Source organism: Mauremys mutica, chromosome 7 (assembly GCF_020497125.1).
Source record: "Mauremys mutica isolate MM-2020 ecotype Southern chromosome 7, ASM2049712v1, whole genome shotgun sequence".
NCBI lineage: Eukaryota > Metazoa > Chordata > Testudines > Geoemydidae > Mauremys > Mauremys mutica.
In genome coordinates, this window is record NC_059078.1 from 129,484,221 (window position 1) to 129,511,092 (window position 26,872).

Sequence of the window (26,872 nt, forward strand, 5' to 3'; positions counted from 1 at the left end):
CATCCGCACTATTCAAAAGAACGCCACTACCATCTGGCAGTCACCGGCGTCCGTCCCTCCCACCACTCGCGGTGTAGAAAGGATGTACTCCGTTCCCCCCACGGGGTACGAGTATTTGTATACCCATCCTGCACCAGACTCACTCGTGGTCCAATCGGTCAACGACAGGGAGAGACATGGCCAGCCAGCTCCAGCGCCGAAATCCAAGGAAGCTAGGCGCATGGATCTGTTGGGCCGAAAGGTCTACTCAGCGGGGGGTCTCCAGCTCCGGATTGCCAACCAGATGGCCCTCCTCGCCCGATACACCTTCGACATCATGGTGTCCCTGGCGAAATTCTCGGAGCTGATCCCGACAGCCCCACGCCAGGAATTCTCGGCCCTCCTGGAAGAGGGCAAGAAATCCTCCAGGTCCTCCATCCAGGCCGCTCTGGACTCGGCGGACTCGGGAGCCAGAACCCTGGCCTCAGGAGTGACCACGAGGCGCATCTCCTGGCTGCAGTCCTCCACCCTGCCACCGGAGGTGCAGTACACTTTACAAGACCTCCCCTTCGACACTCAGGGTCTGTTTTCGGAAAAGACGGATTCCAGAATTCAGACCCTCAAGGACAGTCGAATTGCCATTTGCACTCTGGGTATGCACACACCGGCTACCCAGCGAAGGTCATTCCGACAGCAACCCTACCGGCCCTTTAATCAGCCCAGGTCGCGACCCTATAATAGCCGGCGACCCGGCCTGAATCGCCGTAGACCGTTGGGCAACAGGCGCAACCAGACCCACCCGCCTTCGAAGGCCCCTCAGGGCCCCAAGCAGGCGTTTTGATGGGACGCCCGAGGACGGCCCATCAGGCTCTGTACCGGATCCTTCCCGATTATTTTGCAACCGCCTTTCCCACTTCCTTCCGGCGTGGTCCCAAATAACAACGGACAACTGGGTGCTTTGTACAATCCAGTCTGGTTACCGCCTTCAATTTGTTTCGCCCCCTCCTTCCCACCCACCTTCCCCGTCCCTTTTCAGGGACCCCTCTCACGAGCAATTCCTCCTACAAGAGGTCGAGACTCTGTTGAGCTTGGGTGCCATAGAGGAGGTGCCTCACGACATGCGGGGCAGGGGATTCTATTCCCGATATTTTCTCATCCCCAAGGCGAAAGGAGGTCTACATCCTATACTGGACCTCCGGGAGCTCAACAGGTACCTGCTCAAGCTCAAGTTTTGCATGGTCACCCTGGGGACCATCATTCCCTCCCTGGATCCGGGAGACTGGTTTGCCGCCCTCAATATGAAGGACGCGTACTTCCATATCGCGATTTACCCTCCCCATCGACGCTACCTGCGGTTCGTAGTCAACAACGCGCACTACCAGTTTGCGGTGCTACCCTTTGGCCTGTCAACCACGCCAAGGGTCTTTACCAAGTGCATGGCAGTGGTTGCCTCAGCCCTCCGCTGTCGTCACATACATGTCTACCCGTATCTCGACGACTGGCTGGTTCGCGGGACGTCCCGGCAGCTGGTAGTGGACCAGATGACAGAAATACTATCCCTATTTTGGTCCCTGGGCCTTCTCATCAATGCCGAGAAGTCCACCCTAACTCCATCGCAACGAGTGGAGTTCATCGGAGCGGTCCTCGACTCCAGTTTAGCCAGGGCCTGCCTCCCTCGATCTCGGCACCAGACAATGGTCTCCGTCATCCGGGACCTACACACCTTTCCCACGACGACGGTGCGGTTCTGCCTACGCCTCCTGGGCCACATGGCGTCCTGCACATTCGTGACAACGCACGCCAGGCTGCGCCTTCGCCCATTTCAATCTTGGCTGGCGGTGTACTGCCCACATCGCGACCCCATAGACATGGTGGTCACGGTCACGAAGCCTACCCTCGACTCGCTCAGCTGGTGGCTGGACCATGGGCGCCAACTTATATGGGCTCGTGGGGCTAAAGCCCCAGGAATATTCACAATCAGGGGCTCTACTCCACCAATATTTGGAGCTAGGTTTCTCCCCTGCTTGGAGCGCAGGTGAGTCAGAGGGCTCTGGGCTGCCTGCAACCGCGGGGAGCCCAGAGCCCTTTAAATCCCAGCCGCGGCCGGGAGTCAGAGGGCTCTGCACTGCCTGCAACCGCGGGGAGCCCAGAGCCCTTTAAATCTCAGCTGTGGCCGGGAGTCAGAGGGCTCTGCGCTGCCCGCAGGGGCAGGGAGCCTAGAGCCCTTTGAATCCCAGCCACGGCGGCGGCTGGGATTTAAAGGGCTCAGGGCTCCCCGCGGCTGCCAGCAGCCCAGAGCCCTTTGAATCCCAGCCCCTGGCCGCTGATTGCCCCCTCCCCAGACCCCTGTCCCAACTGCCCCCCAGGACCCCCACCCCCTATCTAAGCACCACTGGTCCTTGTCCCCCGATTACCCCCTCCTGAGACCCCTGCCCCTAACTGCCCCTTGGGTCCCCAGCCCCTATCTAAGCCTCCCTTCTCCTTGTCCCCAACTGCCCCCTCCTGAGACCCCACCCAACTTCCCCCCAGGACCCCACCCCCTACCTGTCCCCTGATAAACCTCCTGGACTCCCATGCCTATCCAATTGCTGCCTATCCCCTGACTGCCCCTCCGAACCTCTGCCCCATCCAACCCCCCCTTCTCCTTGTCCCTTGACTGCCCCCCAGAACCCCCTACCCCTTCTCCAACCCCCAAACCGCTTACTGTGCCACTCAGACCAGCGTTTCTGGCTCCGTGCAGCTCCAGACAGTTGCTGCCATGCTCCCCCATGGAGCCCACAGCCCTCTCCCACCCCCAGCACCTGCCTTCCAGATTTGAACACCTCAAAATTCAGGAGTGCTCAAGCTCGGTTTGGGCAGCTTTTACTTCATTTCTCCCAAATCAGTTTCCCCTGCAAGGTGCTAACTGAAGGTGTTGGAGAACAGAGAGATCAGGTGGCCTCCTAATGCCTGGAAAAGAGACAAAGGCCGGAGGAGGGAGTGTCAGTGCCTGTGTGGACTTCTGGGAAGTGCACGGTGTGGAAGGGGATGCTGTGATGCTTTGGAACAACTCCATACAAAGCCAGTCAGGACTCTGGGGGAGCCTCCTCTCTTGGAGCATACTGTCTCCAGGGCAAGAAGCTTACACCTTCCTGGGTCTGACCTCGGAGCATTCAGCATGCCCTTCCACATTATGCACTTTCCACAGCGAGTCTGCCCAGGCTGGTCCTGGGGCAACCAGAGGTCCCTGCACCCCAACTCTGCAGTCACATGTGACTCTCAGCCAGACAGTAAAACAGAAGGTTTATTAGATGACGGGAACACAGTTTAAACAGAGCTTGTTGGTACAGAAATCAGAACCCCTCTGTCAGGTCCATCTTGGGGGGTGGGGAGCCCAGAACCAAGTTCTGGGTCTCTCCCCATTTCCCCAGCCAGCTCCAAACTGACACTCCCTCCTCTGGCCTCTGTGTCTCTTCCAGACAAGGAGGCCACCTGATCTCTTTGTCCCCAACACCTTCAGTTGGCATCTTGCAGGGGAAACTGAGGCACCCACACAGTATTCAGAGAAAATATTAAGAACATTCCCACTTCATCACAACAGGTGCAACAAAATATAATACTGTATATTGAAGTAGGCAAGTGCTGCTTCTGACTTTCCACTTTTAATTGACCCTTGTAATCTTGTGGCACTGACGCGTTGTAGCTTCATTTTATATCAGCTTACAGGGCGGGAGCGGGGGGGCACCATCATTTTGGGCCCCACCAAAAATTATACAAACCTGCCGCCTATGGGCTGGACCCAGAGGTCGTGTGTGCAGGAGTCCTGTTCCGCCCTCCTCGTCCATCCGTCACACTGACCACGGATGCCTTGGCGTTGGGATGGGGGGCTCACCTGGGCGACCTTCACACCCAGGGTCTCTGGTCGCCCCAGGAGCTCTCCCTCCACATCAATGTCCGGGAGCTGCGAGCGATCCGCTTGGCGTGTCTCGCCTTCCGCGCCCATCTGCAAGACCGCTGCGTGGCAGTGTTCACGGACAACACGACGGCGATGTTCTACGTGAACAAACAGGGCGGAGCCCGCTCCTCCCTGCTCTGCAAAGAAACCATGCTCCTGTGGGACTTCTGCATGACCCACTCGATTCGCCTGGAAGCGTCCTTTCTTCCAGGAGTGCAGAACACGCTGGCCGACCATCTCAGCAGATCGTTCCTTTCCCATGAGTGGTCTCTTCGTCCGGATGTGGTGCACACAATTTTCCGGAGGTGGGGCTTTCCCCAGGTAGACCTGTTTGCCTCCAAGGAGAACAGGAAGTGCCATCTGTTTTGTTCATACCAGGGTCGCTCCCCAGGCTCCCTGTCGGACGCATTCCTCTGCTCCTGGACGGATCACCTCCTCTACGCCTTCCCTCCGTTCCCGCTCGTACACCGAGTGCTACTGAAGCTTCGGAGGGACAGGGCCCACGTCATACTCGTCGCTCCGGCCTGGCCGAGGCAGCACAGGTACACCCTGCTGCTCGAGCTCTCCGTTCGGGATCCCATTCCCCTTTCGTTATGGCCGGACCTCATCACGCAGGACTTCGGCAGACTCCGCCACCCGAACCTTCAGTCCCTCCATCTTACAGCTTGGTACCTGCGTGGTTGACCCACGCAGAGAGGGACTGTTCGGCGGCAGTACAAGAAGTCCTACTTGAAAGCAGGAAGCCTTCCACTCGCTCCACCTACCTCGTGAAATGGAAGCGTTTCACGCTCTGGTGCGATCAGCGCGGCCTTAATCCCTTCCTAGTCCCTATCCCTACAATCCTGGACTACCTCTGGTACCTTAAAGAACAAGGACTCGCGGTCTCCTCCTTGAAGATGCACCTGGCAGCCGTGTCCGCCTTTCGTCCATCCATGGGAGGTCGGTCCATCTTCTCCAACCCGATGGTTTCCCGCTTCCTTAAAGGCCTGGACCGCTTGTACCCGCCGGTGCGGCGTCCTACCCCGACCTGGGACTTGAATCTCATTCTGGCCAGGCTTATGGGACCGCCCTTCGAGCCCCTGGCCACGTGCTCTCTACTCTATCTCTCCTGGAAGACAGCCTTCCTCGTCGCAATTACATCGGCAAGATGAGTTTCTGAGCTCCGTGCCCTAACGGTTAGTCCACCATACACCGTCTTCCACGGAGACAAGGTGCAGCTTCGACCACACCCGGCCTTCCTCCCTAAGGTGGTGTCGGCCTTTCACCTTAATCAGGAGATCTTCCTTCCGGTCTTCTTCCCGAAGCCGCACGCCTCACCTCGTGAGCAACAGCTTCACACCCTGGACTTCCGCAGGGCCCTCGCTTTTTATATCGAGCGGACGAAGCCCTTCCGGCGTTCGCCACAGCTGTTTGTAGCAGTTGCCGACTGCATGAAAGGCGAACTGGTCTCCTCGCAGCGGATTTCCTCCTGGGTGACGGCATGTATCTGGACATGCTACGAGCTTGCTCGCGTGCCACCGTGCCGCCTCATCGCTCACTCGACGAGGGCGCAAGCCTCGTCGGCCGCCTTCCTGGCCCATGTCCCCATCCAGGACATTTGTAGAGCGGCCACCTGGTCTTCTGTCCACACCTTCGCTTCCCACTACGCGTTGGTGCAGCAATCCAGAGACGATGCAGCCTTCGGCTCAGCAGTCTTACACTCTGCCACGTCTCACTCCGACCCCACCGCCTAGGTAAGGCTTGGGAATCACCTAACTGGAATGCATAGGAGCAATCACTCGAAGAAGAAAAGACGGTTACTCACCGTAGTAACTGTTGTTCTTCGAGATATGTTGCTCCTATCCATTCCAGACCCGCCCTCCTTCCCCACTGTCGGAGTAGCCGGCAAGAAGGAACTGAGGAGCGGACGGGCCGGCTGGGGTATATATTCAGCACCATAGCGGTGCCACTCCAGGGGGCGCCCAGCAAGCCCGCCAGAGTTGCTAGGGTAAAAATGTTCCGAAGAGCCGTGCAGGCGCGGCGCGTACACCTAACTGGAATGGATAGGAACAACACATCTCGAAGAACAACAGTTACTACGGTGAGTAACCGTCTTTTCCTGAACCCCCTTTTCTGGCCTACAGACAACCTCCCCACAACCTCTCCTAGCTCAACAGAACCAAGCTCCCCACAGTGGTGGACGAAAAGCTGAATATGAGTCAACAGTGTGCCCTTGTTGCCAAGAAGGCTAATGGCATTTTGGGTTGTATAAGTAGGGGCATTTCCAGCAGATCGAGGGATGTGATCATTCCCCTCTATTCAGCACTGGTGAGGCCTCATTTGGAGTACTGTGTCCAGTTTTGGGCCCCACACTACAAGAAGGATGTGGATAAATTGGAGATAGTCCAGTGGAGGGCAACAAAAATTATTAGGGGTCTGGAGCACATGACTTATGAGGAGAGGCTGAGGGAACTGAGATTGTTTAGCCTGCAGAAGAGAAGAATGAGGGGGGATTTGATAGCTGCTTTCAACTACCTGAAAGGGGATTCCAAAGAGGATGGATCTAGACTGTTCTCAGTGGTACCTGATGACAGAACAAGGAATAATGGTTTAAAGTTGCAGTGGGGGAGGTTTAGGTTGGATATTAGGAAAACCTTTTTCACTAGGAGGGTGATGAAACACTGGAATAGGTTACCTAGGGAGGTGGTGGAATCTCCTTCCTTAGAGGTTTTTAAGGTCAGGCTTGACAAAGCCCTGGCTGGGATGATTTAGTTGGGGATTGGTCCTGCTTTGAGCAGAGGGTTGGACTAAATGATCTCCTGAGGTCCCTTCCAACCCTGATATTCTATGATTCTAAGAAGGCAGGGGATGTATGTATATCCATACCTAGACAACTGGTTAATAAAAGTGTCATCCAAGGAAGGGATCTTACTACATGTATATCAAATATGTTTACCGTTTATCTGCCTGGAGCCTGCACTCCTTATCCCACACTGATCTCCCTCCTGCCCTCCGAACCCCTTGGTCCTAGCTCAGAGCACCCTCCTGCACCCCCAACCCCTCATCCCCAGTCCCACCCCAGAGCCTGTACCCCCAGCCGGAGCCTTCACCCTCCCCATCCGCACCCCTGCCCAGCCCGGAGCCCCCTCCCACAACCTGAACTCCTCATTTCTGGCCCCACCCCAGAGCCCTCACCCACAAGCCGGAGTCCTCACCCCCTCCCACACCCCAACTCCCAATTTCGTGAGCATTCATGACCCGCCATACAATTTCCATACCCAGATGTGGCCCTCGGGCCAAAAAGTTTGCCCTCCCCTGCTCTTGGGAGCTGGTCTTTATTTCCCCTATCTGTAAAAACTCTGTTTTAGCAATCTCTTCTGCCAGGTGCGTAAGTCAACTGCGTGCATTAATGATGATCCACCATTCAGTGTGTTTCATAAGGATAAAGTGGTTCTTTGCACTCATTCTAAGTTTTTACCAAAAATAGTCTCCGATTTTGACATAGAACAATCTAGAGTTTTACCATTTTTTTCCCCAAACCCCATACTCATGATGGGGAAGTTAAATTACACACATTAGTTATGAGGAGAGCATTATCTTTTTACTTAGGCCATGTCTACACTAGCACTTATGTTGGCAAAACGTTTGTCGCTCAGGGGTGTGAAAAAAACACACTCCTGGACGACATAAGTTTTGCCACCATAAGTGCTTATTTGCACAGCTCCATGTTGGCGGGAGATGCTCTCCTGCCGACATAGCTAACCTCTCTCATTGAGCTGGTTTTATTATGTCGATGGGAGAGCTCTCTCCTATCGGCATAATGCAGGTACACGAGTGCTCTTACAGCAGCACAACTGTATCGATACAGCTGTGGTGCTGTAAGCTTGTAAGTGTAGACATGGTGTTAGACAGGGCTAAACAATTTAGACAGTGCTCAAGGCTGTTTAGAGCTTAGAGACCAAAAAACAAGGGTAAAAGCGTTTCTGTACAGATTCTAGGCGGGTTAGGCTAGGTATTTATGTTCTTATGCTCAATTTATAAGATTAATAAGAACATAAGGATGGCCATACTGGGTCAGACCAATGGTCCATCTAGGCCCAGTATCCTGTCTTCTGACAATGGCCAATGTCAGATGCTTCAGAGGGAATGAACAGAACAGGGCAATTATTAAGTGATCCATCCCCTGTCATCCAGTCCCAGCTTCTGGCAATTAGAGGCTTAGGGACATCCAGAGCATGCGATCGAAGAGATTATCCTTTCCTCAAGGCATCAAAACTCATTCAACTAGATCAAAGTCAATTTGCATGGCTTTCCCTAGACATATTCCTCTCGTAGAGACAAGTAGAGCAACAACTTGGAGTATTGTCCACATTTTTACTAAACATTACTCTTTAGACTTGGAATCTAGATTGGACGCGAAGTTTGGTAGGGCATTCCTGCATTCCTTGTTTAACTAGAACTTTGGGTCCTACCATCCTGGGTCAAAGTAGTGCTTATTAATATATCCCGTGAGTGGGAATATGCAGAAGACACTCAAAGGAAGAAACGAGGGTTACTTATTTGTGACCATGGTTCTTTGAGATGGACTCTGCATAATCATACTCCATGCCTCCCTTTCCCCACTGCCTCAGAGCCCTACTTACCAAATGGCTTGGGGTCACGGGGGAAGACACTGAGTCAGGTGAGTGCCACACTCTTTTTTAAGCCTTGCCCTGGAATGTCCAGAGTTTGGGAGGGGAAGGAGGCAAGGGAGGCATGTGGCTGCTCCAACTGCTACTGTTAGTAGAATTTTACAGTTTAAGTCGCACCACTTGGAGCATTCCAATGAGTTGAATATGTAGCATCCATCTCAAAGAAACTTGGTTACAAGTAAGTAAGTAAGTTCATTTCTGGAGAACCACCTAACTCCATATGGAGACAGCGTAACATGGATCATAAGTGTGATTATAGAATTCCTCAGGCTCTAGTACTTTGTTGCAGAAAAATCTTAGGCAGTGGGAGTCTGATGCTTCAGGAACTGTCTCTGGGGCATGGGTACCCAAGTGTCAGGGCAGGCTGCAGTTTGGCTTGCCAGCTCCTATGTTGCAGAGGTGCTGGTTAAGTATGGAAGAGGATTCTGAGACAGACTGAGATAGGGGGTTTGTTTTCAATGAGACTTTTAATAGGGTGATTTAAAAAAAACAAAACCTTTAGTCACACTCAGTGCTGCCATAAGTAGGCTTGACTCCCTTGTCTGAAAAAGAGTTTTCCTGTTTATTCCATGGCTGAATTTGATCAGTTGTGCTGAATGAAGGTCTGATCTACCTGGTGCTGATGGTGTCACTTACCTTTGTAACATTTTCTTTCCTTCTCTCCTGCTTTTCTCTTCTGCTTGCCTCTCAGCAGAGCAGGACCCCTTCATATACCTTGCCAAGAAGCGGAAACCCTGGCTATATCATTGGGGCACCACTCTTGTCTCTAAATAGTGGTGCCAGGCAGCAAGTATCCTTTCTGATATCAGGTTTTACCTTTCACCATCACCTTCTAGCGTGGCTGTACCCTTTAGATTTTGGATTAACTAGGGAAGTGTTACATGAGTGTCACATTGCAGCCTTTGTCTAACTTTTCCCTTGGGGATAATGGGAAAGGTTCTTTGACAGGGATCTCCAGATGTTTCTCTACACATGAACACCCTCCCTAAGCTCATCCATTAGGTCATCACCCTCTCCCTGTTCAACTCCCTCCTGAAGACCCACTTCTACCCTGACTCCTACAAGAAATTAACTGGCAGACTATAGCAACATTGTGAGTACTAAGGAATATCTATGTAGTTAACACAGCGCTTGTTTGGTTTTTTGGGTATCTGCCAAGAATAGCCATGTTCCACTTTGGGAGCTTTCCTGTACCCTCTGTCCATTTCTCTGTGTATTTCTTCAGAGCAAGGACCATGTTTGGGAAGCATTGGAAAGCACTACTGAAAACAAATAGCTGATAATAATACTGAAGGTGTCTTGACCATGAGTGGATTGGAAACATGTGTAAGAGTTAAGGGGGATTTTAGGTATTCTCTAACTTTGTTGAGGGTGTCACTGGCATGTTTGGGTGGAAAGCAACAAAGAGTCCTGTGGCACCTTATAGACTAACAGACGTATTGGAGCATGAGCTTTTGTGGGTCAGTACCCACTTCGTCCGACACATGTGCTGGAAATTTCCAGAGGCAGGTGTAAATATGAACTGAAGTTATGATGTTGTGGCTGATCTGTTAGGTCCTGTGATGGTGTCGCTGGTGTAAAGGCCTTTCACAGGCCTTGGGAGACAGGCCAGTCCTCGCTCACGGCAACTCGCCAACCTTAAGCATATTCTCTCCAACAACCACACACCGCACCATAGCAACTCTAACTCAGTAACCAATCCATGCAACAAACCTCGATGACAACTCTGCCCACATATTTACACCAGTGACACCATCACACGACCTAACCAGATCAGCCACAACATCATAGGTTCATTCACCTGCACGTCCACCAATGTAATATATGCCATCATGTGCCAGCCATGCCCCTCCGCTATGTACATCGGCCAAACTGGACAATCCTTACGTAAAAAGATTAATGGACACAAGTCAGATATTAGGAATGGCAATATACAAAAACCTGTAGGAGAACACTTCAACCTCCCTGGACCCACAATAGCAGAGTTAAAGATAGCCATCCTGCAGCAAAAAAACTTTAGGACCAGACTCCAAAGAGAAACTGCTGAACTTCAGTTCATTTGTAAATTTGACACCATCAGCTCAGGATTAAACAAAGACTGTGAATGGCTAGCCAACTACAAAAGCAGTTTCTCTTCCCTTGGTTTTCACACCTCAACTACTAGAAGAGGGCCTCATCCTCCCTGATTGAACTGACCTCGTTATCTCCAGACTGATTCTGGCCTGCATATTTATACCTGCCTCTGGAAATTTCTACCACATGCGTCTGACGAAGTGGGTATTGACCCACGAAAGCTTATGCTCTAATACGTCTGTTAGTCTATAAGGTGCCACAGAACTCTGTTGCTTTTTACAGATCCAGACTAACACGGCTACCCCTCTGATGTTTGGGTGGATATTTCTTTGTTCACAGTGATTAACTTGGCTAGGGGTGGGTTAGGTAGATGTGCTACAATAACTGGCACTGTTGGTAGGAGGTTGCTACTAATTAATGGATGATCTTGTTGAGGACTGGTTGGGTAACCTATGCTGTTTAACTTCCCTTCTATTTGATTTCTTGACACATAGCCCCTTCCCTCAGGTGACTATCTTACAGAGCCAGGGTGATGGAATATGCTCTCAGACTTTCAGGCACAAGGTACAGTTTGGAATGAATGTGAGGACAAGCTGCCAGCTCAGGTAACTATTTCCACCATTCCTTCCTCCCCAATCCTCAGACAAGTTTGCAAGGCTTGGGTAGCACCCTCTCCTGTCATTGCCACACAGGGTGTGCAGGGCTCAGGTTGTGCTGTGGAGCTCATGTAGTATCTTCCTCATAAATCCCCACATGGGGCTCAGATAATCTCTCTCACACATGCTTGAAGGGTTTGAGCAGCACTGGAGACAAGGAACCTCTACAAGAGAGGGCCCTTCAGAGCAACTTGAACATTATTAATTGTGGAGGTCTGCTGGGGAGGTTCTGAGGCTCCAGTTCTAAGCATGTATTGCACAGAACAATACAGGAATGCAGGGCTTGGATTCGAGGAGTAGTATTATAATTAGGCTTGAAATAATTAGATTTTTATTATTCAATATCACTAAAGATCCATTTTGCACCATATACACACAAACTGATGAAAAATATTTCCATTGATAATAATGGACATTTACAGATAGGCAAAGTAAAACACTTAAGAGTTTGATTTGAAGCTATTTACTTTGTATGTTTTGACACATGTTGTTGACAATGTGTGTTTTAATGGTTATAAAGCTTGAATTTTTTTAATCTCAAGATCTGCTTGTGACGGGTTTGGTCACAGAGATCCCCTTGGGACTGTCACCTGATGTGCCAAAATTACCTCTGAGCCCATTTTCCCTGCCAGCTTGGGACTCCAGAACCCTGCCTTGTTGAGCCAGACACACTAGCCTGCTGCAACACAGACCCAGGGTCTGGGCCATGTCCCCAAAGCTGCAGACTTTAACTAAAAACAGCTCAGCATGTTACCTGTCTCCAGCACCCAGACACCCAGCTCCCAATGGGATTCAAACCCCAAATAAATCCGTTTTACTCTGTATAAAACTTATACAGGGTAAATTCATAAATTGTCTGCCCTCTATAACACTGATAGAGTGATATACACAGCTGTTTGCTCCCCCAGGTTTTAATCACTTACTCTGGGTTTACTAATAAACAAAAGTGATTTCATTAAGTATAAAAAGTAGGATTTAAGTGGTTTCAAGTAATAACAGGCAGAACAAAATAAGTCACAAAAGCAAAGTAATACAAACTCGCAAGTCTAAGCCTAATACATTAAGAAACTGATTACAGGTAATATCTTACCCTCAAAGATGTTCCAATAAGCTGCTTTCACAGACAAGACCCCTTCCTAGTCTGGGCCCAGTCCTTTCCCTGGTACAATCTTTGTTAGCTCCAGCAGACATCTCAGGTGGTAAGCAGGGGTTTTCTCATGACTGGCAGCCCCCTTTGTCCTGCTACACCCCCTTTTATAGCTTTTGCACAAGGTGGAATATTTTGTGTGTGCTTGTCCCCACCCCTGCCTCATCAATGGAAAAGTACTAGGATTAAGGTAGATTCCAAGATTATGTGGCATGGTCACATGTAAGACCCCTCGTCTCCATTCTTCCTGGGTTGGCTCACGTATAGACAGAAAGGTTTGCAGGTAAAAAACTATTTACAAACAATTGTCCTAGTCAAGGAGAGCCATCAAGATTCTAAACCACCATTAATGGCCCCCACTTTGCATAATTACACTAGGACTTCAGAGTTATACTTCATATTTCTAGCTTCAGATACAAGAATGATACATGCATACAAACAGGAGGAATATATTCAGGAGGTTGTAACCTTTGTTGTGATACCTTACAAGAGACCTCTTGCATAAAGTATATTCCAGTTACATCATATTCACACTCATGAGCATATTTCCATAAATCATATGGAGTGCAAAGTCACACTGCTGTTATTGCCTGACCACAACCCCATAATTTTCCACATCTGTGCAAATTTAAATGGAGAAGATTGAGAAAAATGCTTAAAAATAAAAATTTATTTCTGTAAAGTGGGGTGTGTGTGTGTGTGTAAGTAAAATAAATTCTGCCAAGCCTTCATTATATGAAGTACTCTAGGAAGTGATATTCCTATTCCATGACTTACAGGGTCAATAATTTGGTTCATTCTCTTCCTGGTGATAGTGGAGATACCCTTCTCCTCCAACAAACAAAAAACAAAAACAAAAAAACCAGGGTGACAGGATATCTGAGGCACTCCATCAGTCTCCTCAACATGCAGCAAATCACTGTCAGTGTTTTGGGCATTCTTCTTGTGGGGAGGGATAGCTCAGTGGTTTGCACATTAGCCTACTAAAGCCAGGGTTGTGAGTTCAGTCCTTGAGGGGGCCATTTAGGGATCTGGGGCAAAAATTAGTACTTGGTCCTGCTAGTGAAGGCAGGGGGCTGGACTTGATGACCTTTCAAGGTCCCTTCCAGTTCTAGGAGATTGGTATATCTCCAAATATTAATTAATTAATTTTTTTTCTCCCTTCTACTTTCATGGAGGACATGGGCTGAATTCATACAGAATTGTACACTAACATTTCCAAAATTCCTCCTTGCAGTCATTACCAAAGTAATAGACACCTTGAAATGGCATCATTACTGAGGAAAAATGCTCTGTATTAAGAACTGGCTTCTTCTCTGCTCCAAAGGACTCAGACTGCCAAAGATGTGTTCTGTGTCATTTCCAGCATATCCCAAACAATGGAGGATGGAAACTGTAGCTACTTTCAGGAGAAGCTATACCAGGCCTTCCAAGGGGTGAGCAGCCCACAGGCTCTGGCCATAATTGGCAGTGCTGAGCCAACCCAGACCGATCAATGGACCAGCATCATTATCCGGAACTGCAGTATGCAGGTAATAACAATGGAGGGCCAACTCTGAACCCAACTTCTTCTCTTCTGAGCTCGGCATGCAAGATGATATTGCTTTGGGGATTGTATGAGTGGGAAGAGTCAGAGTTTGCTCTTCCTTCTTGTTAGTAGCACTCTATTGGAGTCAAACAGGGTACATATTACTCTGTGTGTCAAGACCACTGACCCAGTTCAGAGGCCCTCATGCATACAAACAGATGTTGTTGTTGTTCCGCACTCATGCTATTTAGAGGCTCATCTTTGACTAGGCAAGCAGAGAACCAGCAGGATTAACTTTTGTAACTCCATGTTACCAGTGTATAAATGGTTAGGAGAGGTCTAATACTGCAGCCAATGTTTTACTGGGCAGTTCTGAGACTGTGTGCAGTAGAGCTCACGCTACCCACTTCTTTGTTGTTGTTATAATGCTAGTATTATAATATTTGTGTTAATATTGGGCTCTGTCTGACCATTGAGTTATCCTGCTGAATTATTGTCCTTTGAGACTTACCTTATCCAACGTTTATCTATCTAAGGGCTGATCTATACTAGAAAGTTAGGTCGACCCAGCTACATCACTATCCTTTAGGGACGTAGTTAAGCTGACCTAAGTCCTAATATAGACAGCACTAGGTCACCCTAGCTACTGCCTCTTAGAGAGGTTGATTTACTACAGTGACAGAAGAACCCCTTCTGTCGCTGTTGTGTCTACACTATAATGCTACAGCAGTGCAGCTGCAGCACTGCAGCTGTGCTAATATAGCATTTCTAATGTAGACCTAGCCTAAGATTAAGAGGTGACTGGACCATAGTCTTCAGGTACTCACATGGGGAAGAGATTTCTCATAGTAGGTGGCCCTATTCTAGCAGAAAAGGACATAACAAGATCCAGTGATTGGAAACTGAAGGTGAACAAATTCGGACTGGAAATAAGGTGCACATCTTTAACAGTGGGGGTAATTAACTATTAGAATAACTTAGTTAGCAATATGGTGGATTCTCCATTACTTGGAGTCTTTAGTCAAGACTGGATATCTTTCTAAAAGATATGTTCTGGCTCAACCAAAAGTTATGTGCTTGATGCTAAAATTACTGGGTGAGGTTCTTTGGCCTTTGTTATGCAGGAGGTCAGACTAGATTATTTTAATGGTCCTTTCTTGCCTTAAAATCTATGAAAACACGTGGGTTCCCCTTTTTTTTCTCAGGCTGGGAATTGTGCCTCCTGCTGTATGGTTCCTGTGTCCTTGAAGATCCAGGTATTGTGGGCTGAGGTGGGCCTCCAGTCCAACCCACAAAGTCAAGTGCTGGGAGCACGGTATTGGTATCAGTGTCAGTCTCTGAAGGTATAGCTCCATTATTATGCACCTCCACCCCCAAAGGCCATAACATGGGGCATATGGTTTACATGAAGTCTGAGAGATCCTTCATATAGCTCTGGTATTGAAGGTTTGGAGTTCACTGAATCTTACCATTTGTCCACATAGATTGGCAGTGGCAAGTATTTAATGCTTCCAGAGAAGACGGTGGACAAAATCTCCCATAATGTTCTTAACCAATTGTATATGGCTGTGCAAAGGGGAGCTCCTTCCCATCCCTGAGCAGCTTCTTCCACCTTAGGCCTGAAACATTAAACTCTTGGTTATTCTTGTCATCACATTATGTACCTTTAAAGTTATGTAAACATAGAATTACCCTCTTTTCTTAAACTCTGACACAAAATTTGTCTTGACCTTCTCTTTCTAGGAATTCCACAGGCTGCCCACGTGCTGCAGAAGGAAATATTTCCTTTTTATTGGTTCTGAAATTACTGTCTTTTTAATTTTTAGTGGCTCCTAAGGGGCTGATCAATTTTCATTTTAGTCTTTAAAATTTTATACTTCATTCAATATATATTTTCTCTAATATATATTTTTAAGTGAAGTGATCACAGGTAACAAAGTACTCCAGATAAGGGTCCACTCTCAGATACTGTCATTTTATGGTCTAAGTTATTTTTTCTTCCTTTTGGAGGAAAACATGGTTAGAAGTATCAAGTATAAGTTTAACAATCTTTTTGGATCATACAGGAGAAACAAGTCCTTTGCACACAACCCCTAACTTCCACAATGCACCAGTGCCCATCTATCTGAGCTGGTGCCATGGAGTTGGGCATGCTCTCCAACAAACAGCTATGGAGTAATCTTTCTGCCCATGCCCTTGGCACAGACCATGTCTCATCTTCAGCCACACTCTATAGAATGAGTGTTGGGGTGAAGTTAGAGGTCCCTGCCATGGAATTGTTGCCTACAGTTTCTTCATTCCCACACCCACCCAGCTCATAATGTGTTAAAAGTGTAAGGATGCCATACAGGCTATTCCTCCCTGGGAGCAGGTCCTTGGTTGCAGTTTAGAAATCTGTAAAACAGTTACAGAATGCCACTGAGTGGTGGGGAGAGTATGTGTGTGCTGAACATCTGGAGTCATTCAGAACACAATAATAATAGAGAGCTTTAGGCTTTGATCAGCATTTCCTAGGACTAGGGCTGAGGAGACAGAGGAAGAAACATGTCCCCAGTCTGGAAGGGAGTATGAGGAAGAAAGAGAGAGACAGTCATTAAGGGCTAAGCCCTACCAGTGATGTCAGAACTGGTGAGTTTGGCTGGTGTGCTGCAGGGTGCTGTACCATCTATTGCCACTGGAGGACTCCTGGTGTACTAGGCTGCTTCAGCTCCTGGAGGATGCAGTGCCACCAGGATCCTTTGGCCCTGCAGAACATAGACTGCAGTCAGAAGAGGGATGAGGCAGGGGATACAGGGTTCTTTGGGACTATTTCACATCCACTTCACTCCCTGTAGCCACAGTTCTTCCCTGCTGCTTCTGCTCCTGCTTCTCCAGGACCAGCAACAAGCAGTGGGTAAGGTTCTGAACCTGGTAGTGGTGGATGTCAAGAAGGATTGTGAGCCTGGAAATTGGTTTTCTGAGCTTGGAGGTTTGTGGTAAGGTGGTAAGGGAAGAGGTTGGGGCTAGGAGAAAACAGTGAATTGGTGACAGAAAGGTAAGTATTGTTCTTCGAGTATGTGTTAGTGTGAATTCCACTGTAGATGCACACAAGATTGGATTGCGTAATAGCAGTGTCTGTCAGGGGCACACATGTATCATGTGCCTTTTCATGCTTCTATGCAAGGGCATAATGAGCAAAGCAGCTGTGACCCTCCCTCAGTTCTCTCGAATGGCAGTGAGACAGAACCTGGTGAGTGTCTGCATCCCTACTCTTCCTTGACCTCCAGACTAATTCCAGATTAGTGTGTTTTTTTGAAGAATACCTTGATCTGGACATTCCACACAAAAATAAAAAAGAAAGGAAGGAACGAGACACTAGGAGACACCCCACTCCCTGATACACCCTCCTTAAAGCAGGAAGAGACATTTTGCACCAACTGCCATGGCAGACTGCAAGCCTTTAGCATGTAAGCTCTGCTGATCTGTGATGGACTCTTCCCTCTCATCAAGGGGCTTAGCCAGTGCCCTTTCTGTCAGAGGGAAGTGTTGCATTCCTGATAATTGTGTGTTGTGAAAATAGTTTTCATTGAGGATATGCAAGTCAAGGGATTCATTGCCAAACTTCACTTGCTTGAGCAATCAACCAGCATCGCCTCAGACCTGGAGGAGATATCCACCCCCAGGGAGCCAAAGAGAGGTTCTGCTCAGTGAGTGCCTCTCCAAGTAGACACCACACTCTGGGCAGCGAGAGGTAGGCAGGGGCAGTGAAACAAACACCAAAATTGGCATTGCCTGCATTGGTGCCAGTCCCACCTGTTGTCAGAGTGCTACCGGTGTGGTGCTCTGCTTTCTCCAATGTTGATATCACTCGGCTGCGTGCATGGTTCCCTCTGTGTGCTGCCCCAGCTCTTCGAAGATAGCTGACACAGCAGACCCGACGAGAACCCCCAGTAACCACAGAGTCTAGTAAGATGCAAAGTCACGTCGACTAGGTTTATTGCGACCTTGGACACAATGGCAGTTCCCTGTAGGTTTCTTAGCCTAATTCAGGGCATACTACGAGAAAGTGCCTCTTGGCAATGGACTCGGCTCAGTCAGTCGCGGGACTTTCCACTGCCTCCTCGGCTGGACAAAGACACCGCCCCAGGGATGCATTCTTATACACAGATACAAACAAGTTACACATTACACCTGACGTATTGAGGGGCAACCCCTCTACGCAGCAAGGTACAACCCCTTTACGTAGTAAGGTGCCGCCTCTCACCTTGTACATGTTGGTTCGATCAAAACAACTCTATCCATCATATTACCCTTTTGCCCCTGTCATTGGGATGGGCCAGCCTGTTCTTTGTTATCTGTGTGGAATGTGCAAGTATGTGAATGTTCTGATATCTAGTGTTCAGTACCTTTTAGGTAACGTATCTTCTTGCAGCATCAGCCCTTTCCTTGCCAGCTTCTGTGAGCAGGGCCTGCCTCTGGCTCACAGCTTAACTTTGCTTTATGTTAGCGAAGTCTTGACCATTACTTTAGTTTAGGCCTTAGGCCTCATACCAGGCCTCTGATACCAAGGTTTATATCTTAGGGCCTCCTCTTACTACATTGTTTACTCCTATGACATTAGACTTCAAAATCTTTCCAGAGCTACCTTAAGAAAGGTTCCAAAGAGGGTGGAGCTAGGCTGTTCTCACTGGTGGCAGATGACAGAACAAGAAGCAATGATCTCAAGTTGCAATGGGGGAGGTCTAGGTTGGATATTAGGAAACACTATTTCACTAGGAGGGCGGTGAAGCACTGGAATGGGTTACCTAGGGAGGTGGTGGAATCTCTATCCTTAGAGGTTTTTAAGGCCCAGCTTGACAAAGCCTTGGCTGGGATGATTTAGTTGGTGTTGGTCCTGCTTTGAGCAGCGGATTGGACTAGATGATGTCCTGAGGTCTCTTCCAACTCTAATATTCTATGATTCTATGATTAGCCTTACCTATTAATGAAGGTATTGTAGAGCCAGCGAAGGATTACGGGCAAGACCATCTTCTATATTGAAAACTTCCAAACAAGCAGATCAGAAATAGCAAGTTTCTCCGATAAGGTATTATTGCTATTAATGAAAAATCCAAAGAGGCTTTGAGATCTGAATCAAAAGAGAAGGAATGGAAACAAAAACTGTATCTGTATCCTGGGAAGAAGTGACCCTGAAATTTTTTGTGGGATCATGACAGATAATCAGCTGAACATGAGCTCCCGGTACAATGCTATGGCCAAAAGGGCTAATTTATCCTTGAATGCAGAAATGGGACTTTTGAGTAGAAGCAGAGAGATGTTATTTTGCCTCTGTACTTGGCACTGGTGTGACTGCTGCTGGAATACTGTGTCCAATTCTGGTGTCCACAGTTCAAGAAGGATGTTGATAAACTGGAGAGGGTTCAGAGAAGAGCTACGAAAATGATTAAAGGATTAGAAAACTTGCCTTATAATGAGAAACTCGAGGCGCTCAATCTATTTAGTTTAACAAAAAGAAGGTTAAGGGGTGACTTGATTAGTCTGTAAATACCTACATAGGGAACACATTTAATAATAGGCTCTTCAGTCTAGCAAAGAGCGGTAAAAGATGATCCAGTGACTGGAAGTTGAAGCAAGAGAAATTCAGACTAGCAATAAGGTGTACATTTTTAATAGTGAGAGTAATTAACCATTGGAACAATTTACCAAGGATTGTGGTGGATTCTCTATCACTGATTATTTTTTAATCAAGATTGGGTGTTTTTCTAAAAGATATGGTCCAGGAGCTATTTTGGGGAAGTTCTGTGCCTGTGTTATAGACTCATATCATAGAAGTATAGTACTGGAAGAGACCTCTGTAAGTCATCTAGTCCAGTCCCCTGCACTCGACAGAGGACTAATAACTAGTCCATTCTTGACAGGTGTTTGTCTAATCTGTTCTTCAAATCCTCCAATGACAGAGATTCTACAACCTCCCTAGGCAATTTATTCCAGTGCTTAACTACCCTGATAGTTAGGAAGTTATTTCTAATGTCCAGCCTAAACCTCTGTTGCTTCAATTTAAGCCCATTGCTTCTTTTCCTGCTCTCAAAGATTAAGGAGAAAAAATTTTTACCCTCCTCCTTGTAACAATCTTTTATATTCTTGAAAACTCTTATCATGTGCCCCCTCAGTCCTCTCTTCTCCATACTAAACAAACCCAATTATTTTCAATCTTTGCTCATAGGTCATGTTTTCTAGACCTTTCATCATTTTTATTTCTCTCCTCTGGGCTTTCTCCAATTTGTTCACATCTTTCCTAAAATGTGACACACAGAACTGGACACAATACTCCAGTTGAGGCCTAATCAGCGCAGAGTAGAGTGGAAGAATTACTTCTTGTGTCGTACTTATAACATTCCTGCTAATACTTCCCAGAATGTTTGCTTCTTTTTGCAACAGTGTTACACTGTTGATTCATATTTAGCTTGTGGTCAACTATCATCCCCGATCCCTTTCTACAGTACTCCTTCCTAGGGAGCCATTTCCCATTTTGCATGTGTGCAACTGATTGTTCCTTCCTAAGTGGAGTACTTTGAATTACTTCTTATTAAATTTTATCCTATTTACTTCAGATATTTCTGCAGTTTGTCCAAACCACTTTGAATTCTAATCCTCTCCTCCAAACCACTTGCAACCCCTCCCAGTTTGATATCGTCCACAAACTTTATAAAAGAGTATTCTTTGTGCCATTATATACAGGAGGTCAGACTAAATGAACACAAGGATCCCTTCTGGGCTTGGAATCTGTGAAGCTGTGAATCCATTAAGTCCATCTGTGCAGGCTCAGAGCTGGTTTGTGGCTCTTGACATGCAGGATGTGTACTTACTTCCATGTTGCCATCCACCTGGCCTAAAGTAAGTACCTGAGATTTATGGTAGAGTTGAATCAGAATTGGTACAAGGTATGACAATTTGGACTCTTTACAGCATCAAGGATCTTCACAAAATACCTTTTGGTGATAATGGCCCACCTGAGGAGTCAAGGTATTCATGTCAATGCCTATTTGGACAACTGACAGATCTGGGACAGGTCACAATGGAAGACCTCAGTGAGCTAGGACTGTGCTTTGTCCCTGTTCAATTGGGTGAGACTTCTAATGAACTGTGAAAAGTTGTCACTCATGCTGTCGCAGATAATAGCAGCTCTATGAATGCTAATCAACTCAACATCAGAAAGAGTGCACTGCCTGAGGACAGGTTCCAGTTGTTACTAGGACTCTTACTTCATTTGATGTCACAACTAACTACAACAGTACAAATATGCCTCACAGTGCTAGGCCACATGTCGGTATGCATATACATGACACCACTTGCCAGACTTTGCTTGTGGACCCTCCAGTTCTGGCTCAAGACTGTCTATTCATCGATTAAACATCCAGTGGCCAAGAAGGTCATAGTACCACATCATGTCATTGCAGAACTGATTGTGTGGCTTGAACCTGCAATCATATGGAATGGGGTCCCTTTTTCAATCCCCTCCCAAACAAAGACCCTGCTCATGGATGCATCAGTGACAGGTTGGGGAGCTCACTTGGACCACTAGCAGATCAAAGACACCTGATCCCCAAATCACATGGGGCTTCATATGAATGTTTTAGATCTCTGAGCCATCTGACTAGCTTGTCTGGCATTCCTGCCTGTCCTCAAACTCGATAATGCAGGTTTTCACAGACAACATGGCAGCCATACAACAACATAAACAAGCAACAGGGCACCTACTCCTTGCTCCTCTGCCAAGAGGCCACCGATTTCTGGAATTGGTAACATCAGAGTGTGGTAAGACCAATATCCCTTCACCTCCCAGGAATCAGCAACAACTTAGAAGACTTCCTAATCAGGACAGTCAGTGACCAACCAGGAATGGTCATTACACAGATCTACCACAGAACTGGTATTCCATCAGTGGGGACTCCCATGAGAGACTTTTTTGCTATTAAGGACAATGCAAAATGCAAGAGCTTATTGCTTCACAAGAGTCCTGAGTCCAAGAATGCTAACAGATGCCTTCTTGCTACAGTGGAACAAGGGCTTGCTTGTATGCCTTCCCACCAATTCCCTTGATTCCCAGGGTGATTTCCAAAATCAAGAGACAAAGCTACAATCTTTCTGGTGGCTTTATATGGGCCAAGGCAGTTCTGGCTCAAAGACCTACTCCAGATGTCCATTCAGCCTTTGATCCATCTCTCAGGCAGCCTGGGTCTGATCTTGCAGCATTGTGGCCAGACATATCATGCAGACCAGAGTCTCTGCACCTGATGGTGTGGCTAGTGGGTGATTGACCACCACAGAGAAACTGCTCCATACAGGTCCAGGAAAACATCTTCCAGAAGGACATATTCTTGCACAGGAAATAGGTTCTCAATATGGGTAGCCCAAAATGGCCTAGACCCAGCCCAGGCCTCAGTACCAAAGATCCTTGAAGATCTACTGTATCTCAAGCAGACAAGTCTCTTACTCAGTTCTACTGAAGTGCACCTCACAGTTATTTCAACTTATCACCTGCCTGTGCAATTGTGTTTGGTCTTCTCTTACCCCATGATATCAAAATTTCTTAAAGAGCTACTACATGCTCACACAGTGGTCAGAGAACCCTCTCCTGCCTGGAACCTCAATATAGTCCTCTTGAGACTCTCATTGAGCCTTTCTCAGAATGCGTCCTGGACCACCTCAGTCTGAAAACAGTCTTCCTAGTCACTATCACTTCAGTCAGAAGAGTTAGGGTTAGGGTTACCCTAACCCTAACCCTAACCCTAACCCTGAGCTTCAGGTGCTCTTGGCTGAACCCAAATGCAGTTCCATAGGAATAAGGTAATGCTGAGACCTCATCATAACTTCCGCTCCAATATGATCTCAGAAGTCCATCTGAGCCAATTCATCAGCTTGCCTGTCTCCATCTGAAAAGCACATTTATCACTGGGAGAAAAGAAATGACTCACACTAGTCATTTCCAGGTCTCTGCTCTATTGACAGAACTAAATCATTCCACCTGTCACCCTATTTCTCCCAATACCAGAGCATTCAAAAGGTCAACCTCTTCAATCTCAAAGAATATTGAAACAGATCACATGATGCATCCTCATGTTATTAGTTGGGTAGTGTACCTCTCCCACTAAATATCAAGGCTAACTCCACCAGCATTCAAGTGATTTCTTCACCTTTTTCAGACATGTGCCACTATCAGATATTTGCAAGGCAGAGATGTGGAGTAAACCACTGACTTTTGTCAAGCACTGTGCCTTGGACTTATCTGATCAGATGCCAAGTTTAGGAGAGTAGAACTGTGACACTGTATGGAATCTGGGAGACACTTGTGGATATTATGAATATCAATATTGTAAAATTGTGATGAGTTATGCCAGATATGCTATGTATGGTATCTGCAAAAATGTTATAATTTGCCAGATACGATAATCTCATTTATGAGTTTATATCGCCTTTGTATTATGAGTTATATATATATTTATGTATGTCTGTATTTCAAACTTGTGCTATGCTTCTGGGTGACACCCCCAGACAGTTTGGCATCAGCACTGCCTAGCCTGCTTGATTGCCAATGTAGGACCATCAGCTATACAACTGACCCATTGAAAGACGGCAGAGGATACACCTTATGACTCAGCAAGGCATGATGCCTATGGACAGAAAAGGTCCTCCAAGCCATGTGCTTGGCAGCTTGTGTTGGAAACAAAGGAAGCAGAGGCCGCATGGCAAAAGACTATAAAAGGCAGCTGCATTTTCTCCATTTTGTCTTCAATCCTGCTTCTTATCTCTAGAGGAACTTTGCTACAAACTGAAGTTCTGAATAACAGAATGAATGACCCATCCAAGCTGTGGATGTATTCCAGAGGGACTTTCAAGCCAGCAAACTCACCAATACTGCTAGGAACCTGATATATGGACTTTGAAGTCTTTGTATGTATGTGACTGTTTTACCCTTTAACATCTCTCTTCTTCTTTCTTTTTTCTTTATAAGAAACCTTACATTTTAGACACTAATGGATTGGCTGGCAGCGTGGTAAGATCCAAACCCATACTGACCTGGTAACGTGGCTGACCCTTTGGGGTCAGAAGAACATTTTATATATGTGCGCAGAGTTTTTTAAATAACTTCTCATTGTACTGGACCTAGGTGCTGATTGGGAGCAGAGAACTTGAATGCAATAAAGGGAGCTGTGTGATTTCTTTTTTTCCTTCTTGATAACCAGTGTGGGGGATCAGAAGCACAGTTTGTGACTGGTTGGGGAGTGTAACTTCAGTGTTACCCACCAGTTTTGGGAGTATCTGCTCTCCCTTTTGCAGCCTGCCCTGACCTTGGCATTACCAGTGAGGGCTGCCCCAGGCACAACAGGTCACAAGAACTACGATCCCTATTTGACTGATGTAGCTGGAATTCCTCATTCCCACTGTCCTGAGGGGATACTGCTTTCAAATCACCTATAGTAGGGCTCCACACTGATACATAGTGGAAGAAAGGATAGTTAGTTACGCTACAGTAACTGTGATTCTTCTAGATTTTGTCTGCTCTCGGAATCCTTGGTTACCAGGAGCTTCAAATTGTGAGGGAACCGAGAGGTGGTCATGGCTGCTCTGCCTTTTGCACCCTCTCATGGAAACATCAGGCAGCACAGGGTTCATGTGTGACCCCAATGGACAAGGCAATAAAAAAAAAGTCTGGTTCTGCATGTATGAGGTGCATGTGCACCCTACAGTGGGAACCACACTGACAAAAACATCTAGGAGAACAACAGCTACTGCAGGGTAAGTAACTATTCTTGTCCTACACTGCTCTGTAAAGTGTCCCAGTTCTTCATTCTGAAGGGGGAAGGTAAAGGGACATACCCACACATGGAAGTATTACATTTCTCTTATACCTCACTGAAACACTTCCCTGTGATATGCCTGACCACAGTGTCAGAGTTCTTTTCACTTTGAAAATATGATCAATCTGCAGAAGAAGGTAATAATAGCTGGTGGAGACTGCTTGCTATTTGGAGCCGCACCAGTCGTTTTGGGCAGCCATTATCTTTGCAGAAACATGCCCTAGGTTGGAAGATGCATCTGTGGCTCTAGGAATGCTAAGCTGTTGGTGTTTTCCTTTTCTTGCAGTCCCTCAACATGACCATGGTGCCTTTGACAACCGTTGTTTCCTTCACTGACATGACAGAATGGCCAGAGCCTCCACGTAGCCAGCCCAGCACATACTGGAAACTCCCATTTGACTTCTTTTTCCCCTTCAAGGTTGCATCGAATGGGGGGATAAGCTGTCAAGGAGACCTGGCTGGTGCTTTCCTGATGTCTCTCACATTCTGCAGCATTCTCAGTTTATGAAGAGAATGAAGTCTGGTGCTCTGCTCCTCATGGCAACATTTATGCCCAGGTAGTAGCAGAGAGCTCACACCATCCTGCTGTATCCTGGTGTCATATCTGGTGCCTGTTCCTCACCTGGGTGAGACAATATGAGAGAGACAGTAACCTAAATGATTCCTCTTTGTTCTTGTGAACAGCAAAGAAGGTGTTTATCTGACAGCTAAAAAAGGCAGATGTTTCAGGGAATCCTGTTGGTATAATGGTACAGTCAGAATATGATGCAGACCAAAGACTCTTCTATTCTGTTCAGGTTCTCACCCTGTGCCTATCATCATGCTATCCCTGTTCCTTCCTGTAGTGCATTGTGACCTTATTAACATCTGTCACCTGTGATTCTTCCATGTCTGCAAACCCTTTATTCAGATTTGTGAAGGTCAACCCAGTGTTGCTCATGGGGGATGGGAGGGCAGAAGGAGCAGTCTCTGTGTGGAACAAAGAGGAGCAAGGGAATGAAAAGGAACTTTCTTTATTCTGTCCCCTACAAGAAGGAAAAGTCCCTTCCAAGCTGAGCGGTATGGAGAGAAGTGCGGCTTTCATTTCTAGTTTCCCTCCCTATTGGCAGGGAGTCTGGAGCTCACTTGTTCAGCTCCCTGTTACAGAAGAGCCTCATCTTTCCATGTGGAATTGTAATTTGTACATTTTAAATCTGATATAATTGATCCAGTGATAGTTTCTGTATGAAACCATCAGTGCCCCTGTGACTAGCTGTAGAATGTATGCCTTTGTTAGGGGACCTGAATTATTATTCAGTGATTGATTCTATAATGACCTATCTGCTAGTCTCCTCTGGCCCATTTTAAATAAGATGGCCTTGTGCATCTGTGTTCATGTTTATCTCTTACTTTTGTATTAATCTCTTCAAATAAAATTGTCAACTGAACATGCATTACTTTATTAACATGTTTTTATTTGCAAGATGGGTATTCAAGACACAAGGAATTATGGAGGTTCTGTCCTTTGGGATTACTGTCCCTGGGAATTTTATGCCCAGGTGTTTTGACAGCTCTCCTTTACACCCTCACAGCTCTTCCCTCATGCATACAGGCTCAATGCCACTCTCCCCACCTCTGGTGGTTTAGGATTCTCTAAAACTGGGCAGTACTACTGCTCCAGGTCCAAGCAGAGGCTCTACTGGCAGTGACCGCCATCGTGAATGTTGGATGATGTATAAGAGATGAGTCATTGTGAGTAGTCAGAGTTGGAGATTAAAGTTAATTATTTTAGAAAAGGTTTGCAACTTATTATGAGACTGCAGTCTCATGCAACACCTAGGCTTTGATTCTGGCCTCCTGTGGCTCAGTGACATTTCATAGATTTCAGGGCCAGAAAAGACCTCTAGATCTTGGGATAAATGAAGAGGGGTAGCTTCCTTTTATGGACATCCAGCCAGCCACTTAGCTATAAAATCCCTCTTGGTAGCTATTCTCTACTTGCTTTACCTGTAAAGGGTTAAAAAGCCCATAGGTAGAGGAAAGGGAGTGGGCACCTACCAAAAGAGTC

At 47.1% G+C, this 26,872-nt stretch overlaps 1 protein-coding gene across 4 annotated transcripts in view; it reads left to right on the forward strand.

Annotated features, from left to right (window-relative positions):
- The window catches only part of TCTN3 (tectonic family member 3), a 77,342-nt gene extending 50,929 nt beyond the window's left edge, over positions 1–26,413 (forward strand). Inside the window, exons 10-14 of one of the 4 annotated variants that reach the window (XM_045023032.1) lie at positions 9,275–9,373; positions 11,164–11,261; positions 13,787–13,991; positions 15,193–15,330; positions 25,112–26,413. In XM_045023032.1, the coding sequence (XP_044878967.1) occupies positions 9,275–9,373; positions 11,164–11,261; positions 13,787–13,991; positions 15,193–15,330; positions 25,112–25,333 (762 nt within the window). In that variant the 3' untranslated portion in view covers positions 25,334–26,413. The remainder of the gene's footprint in view (positions 1–9,274; positions 9,374–11,163; positions 11,262–13,786; positions 13,992–15,192; positions 15,331–25,111) is intronic. The other 3 variants (XM_045023033.1, XM_045023034.1, XM_045023035.1) reach the window with 3 other exon arrangements.
- The last annotated feature ends 459 nt before the right edge of the window (positions 26,414–26,872 follow it).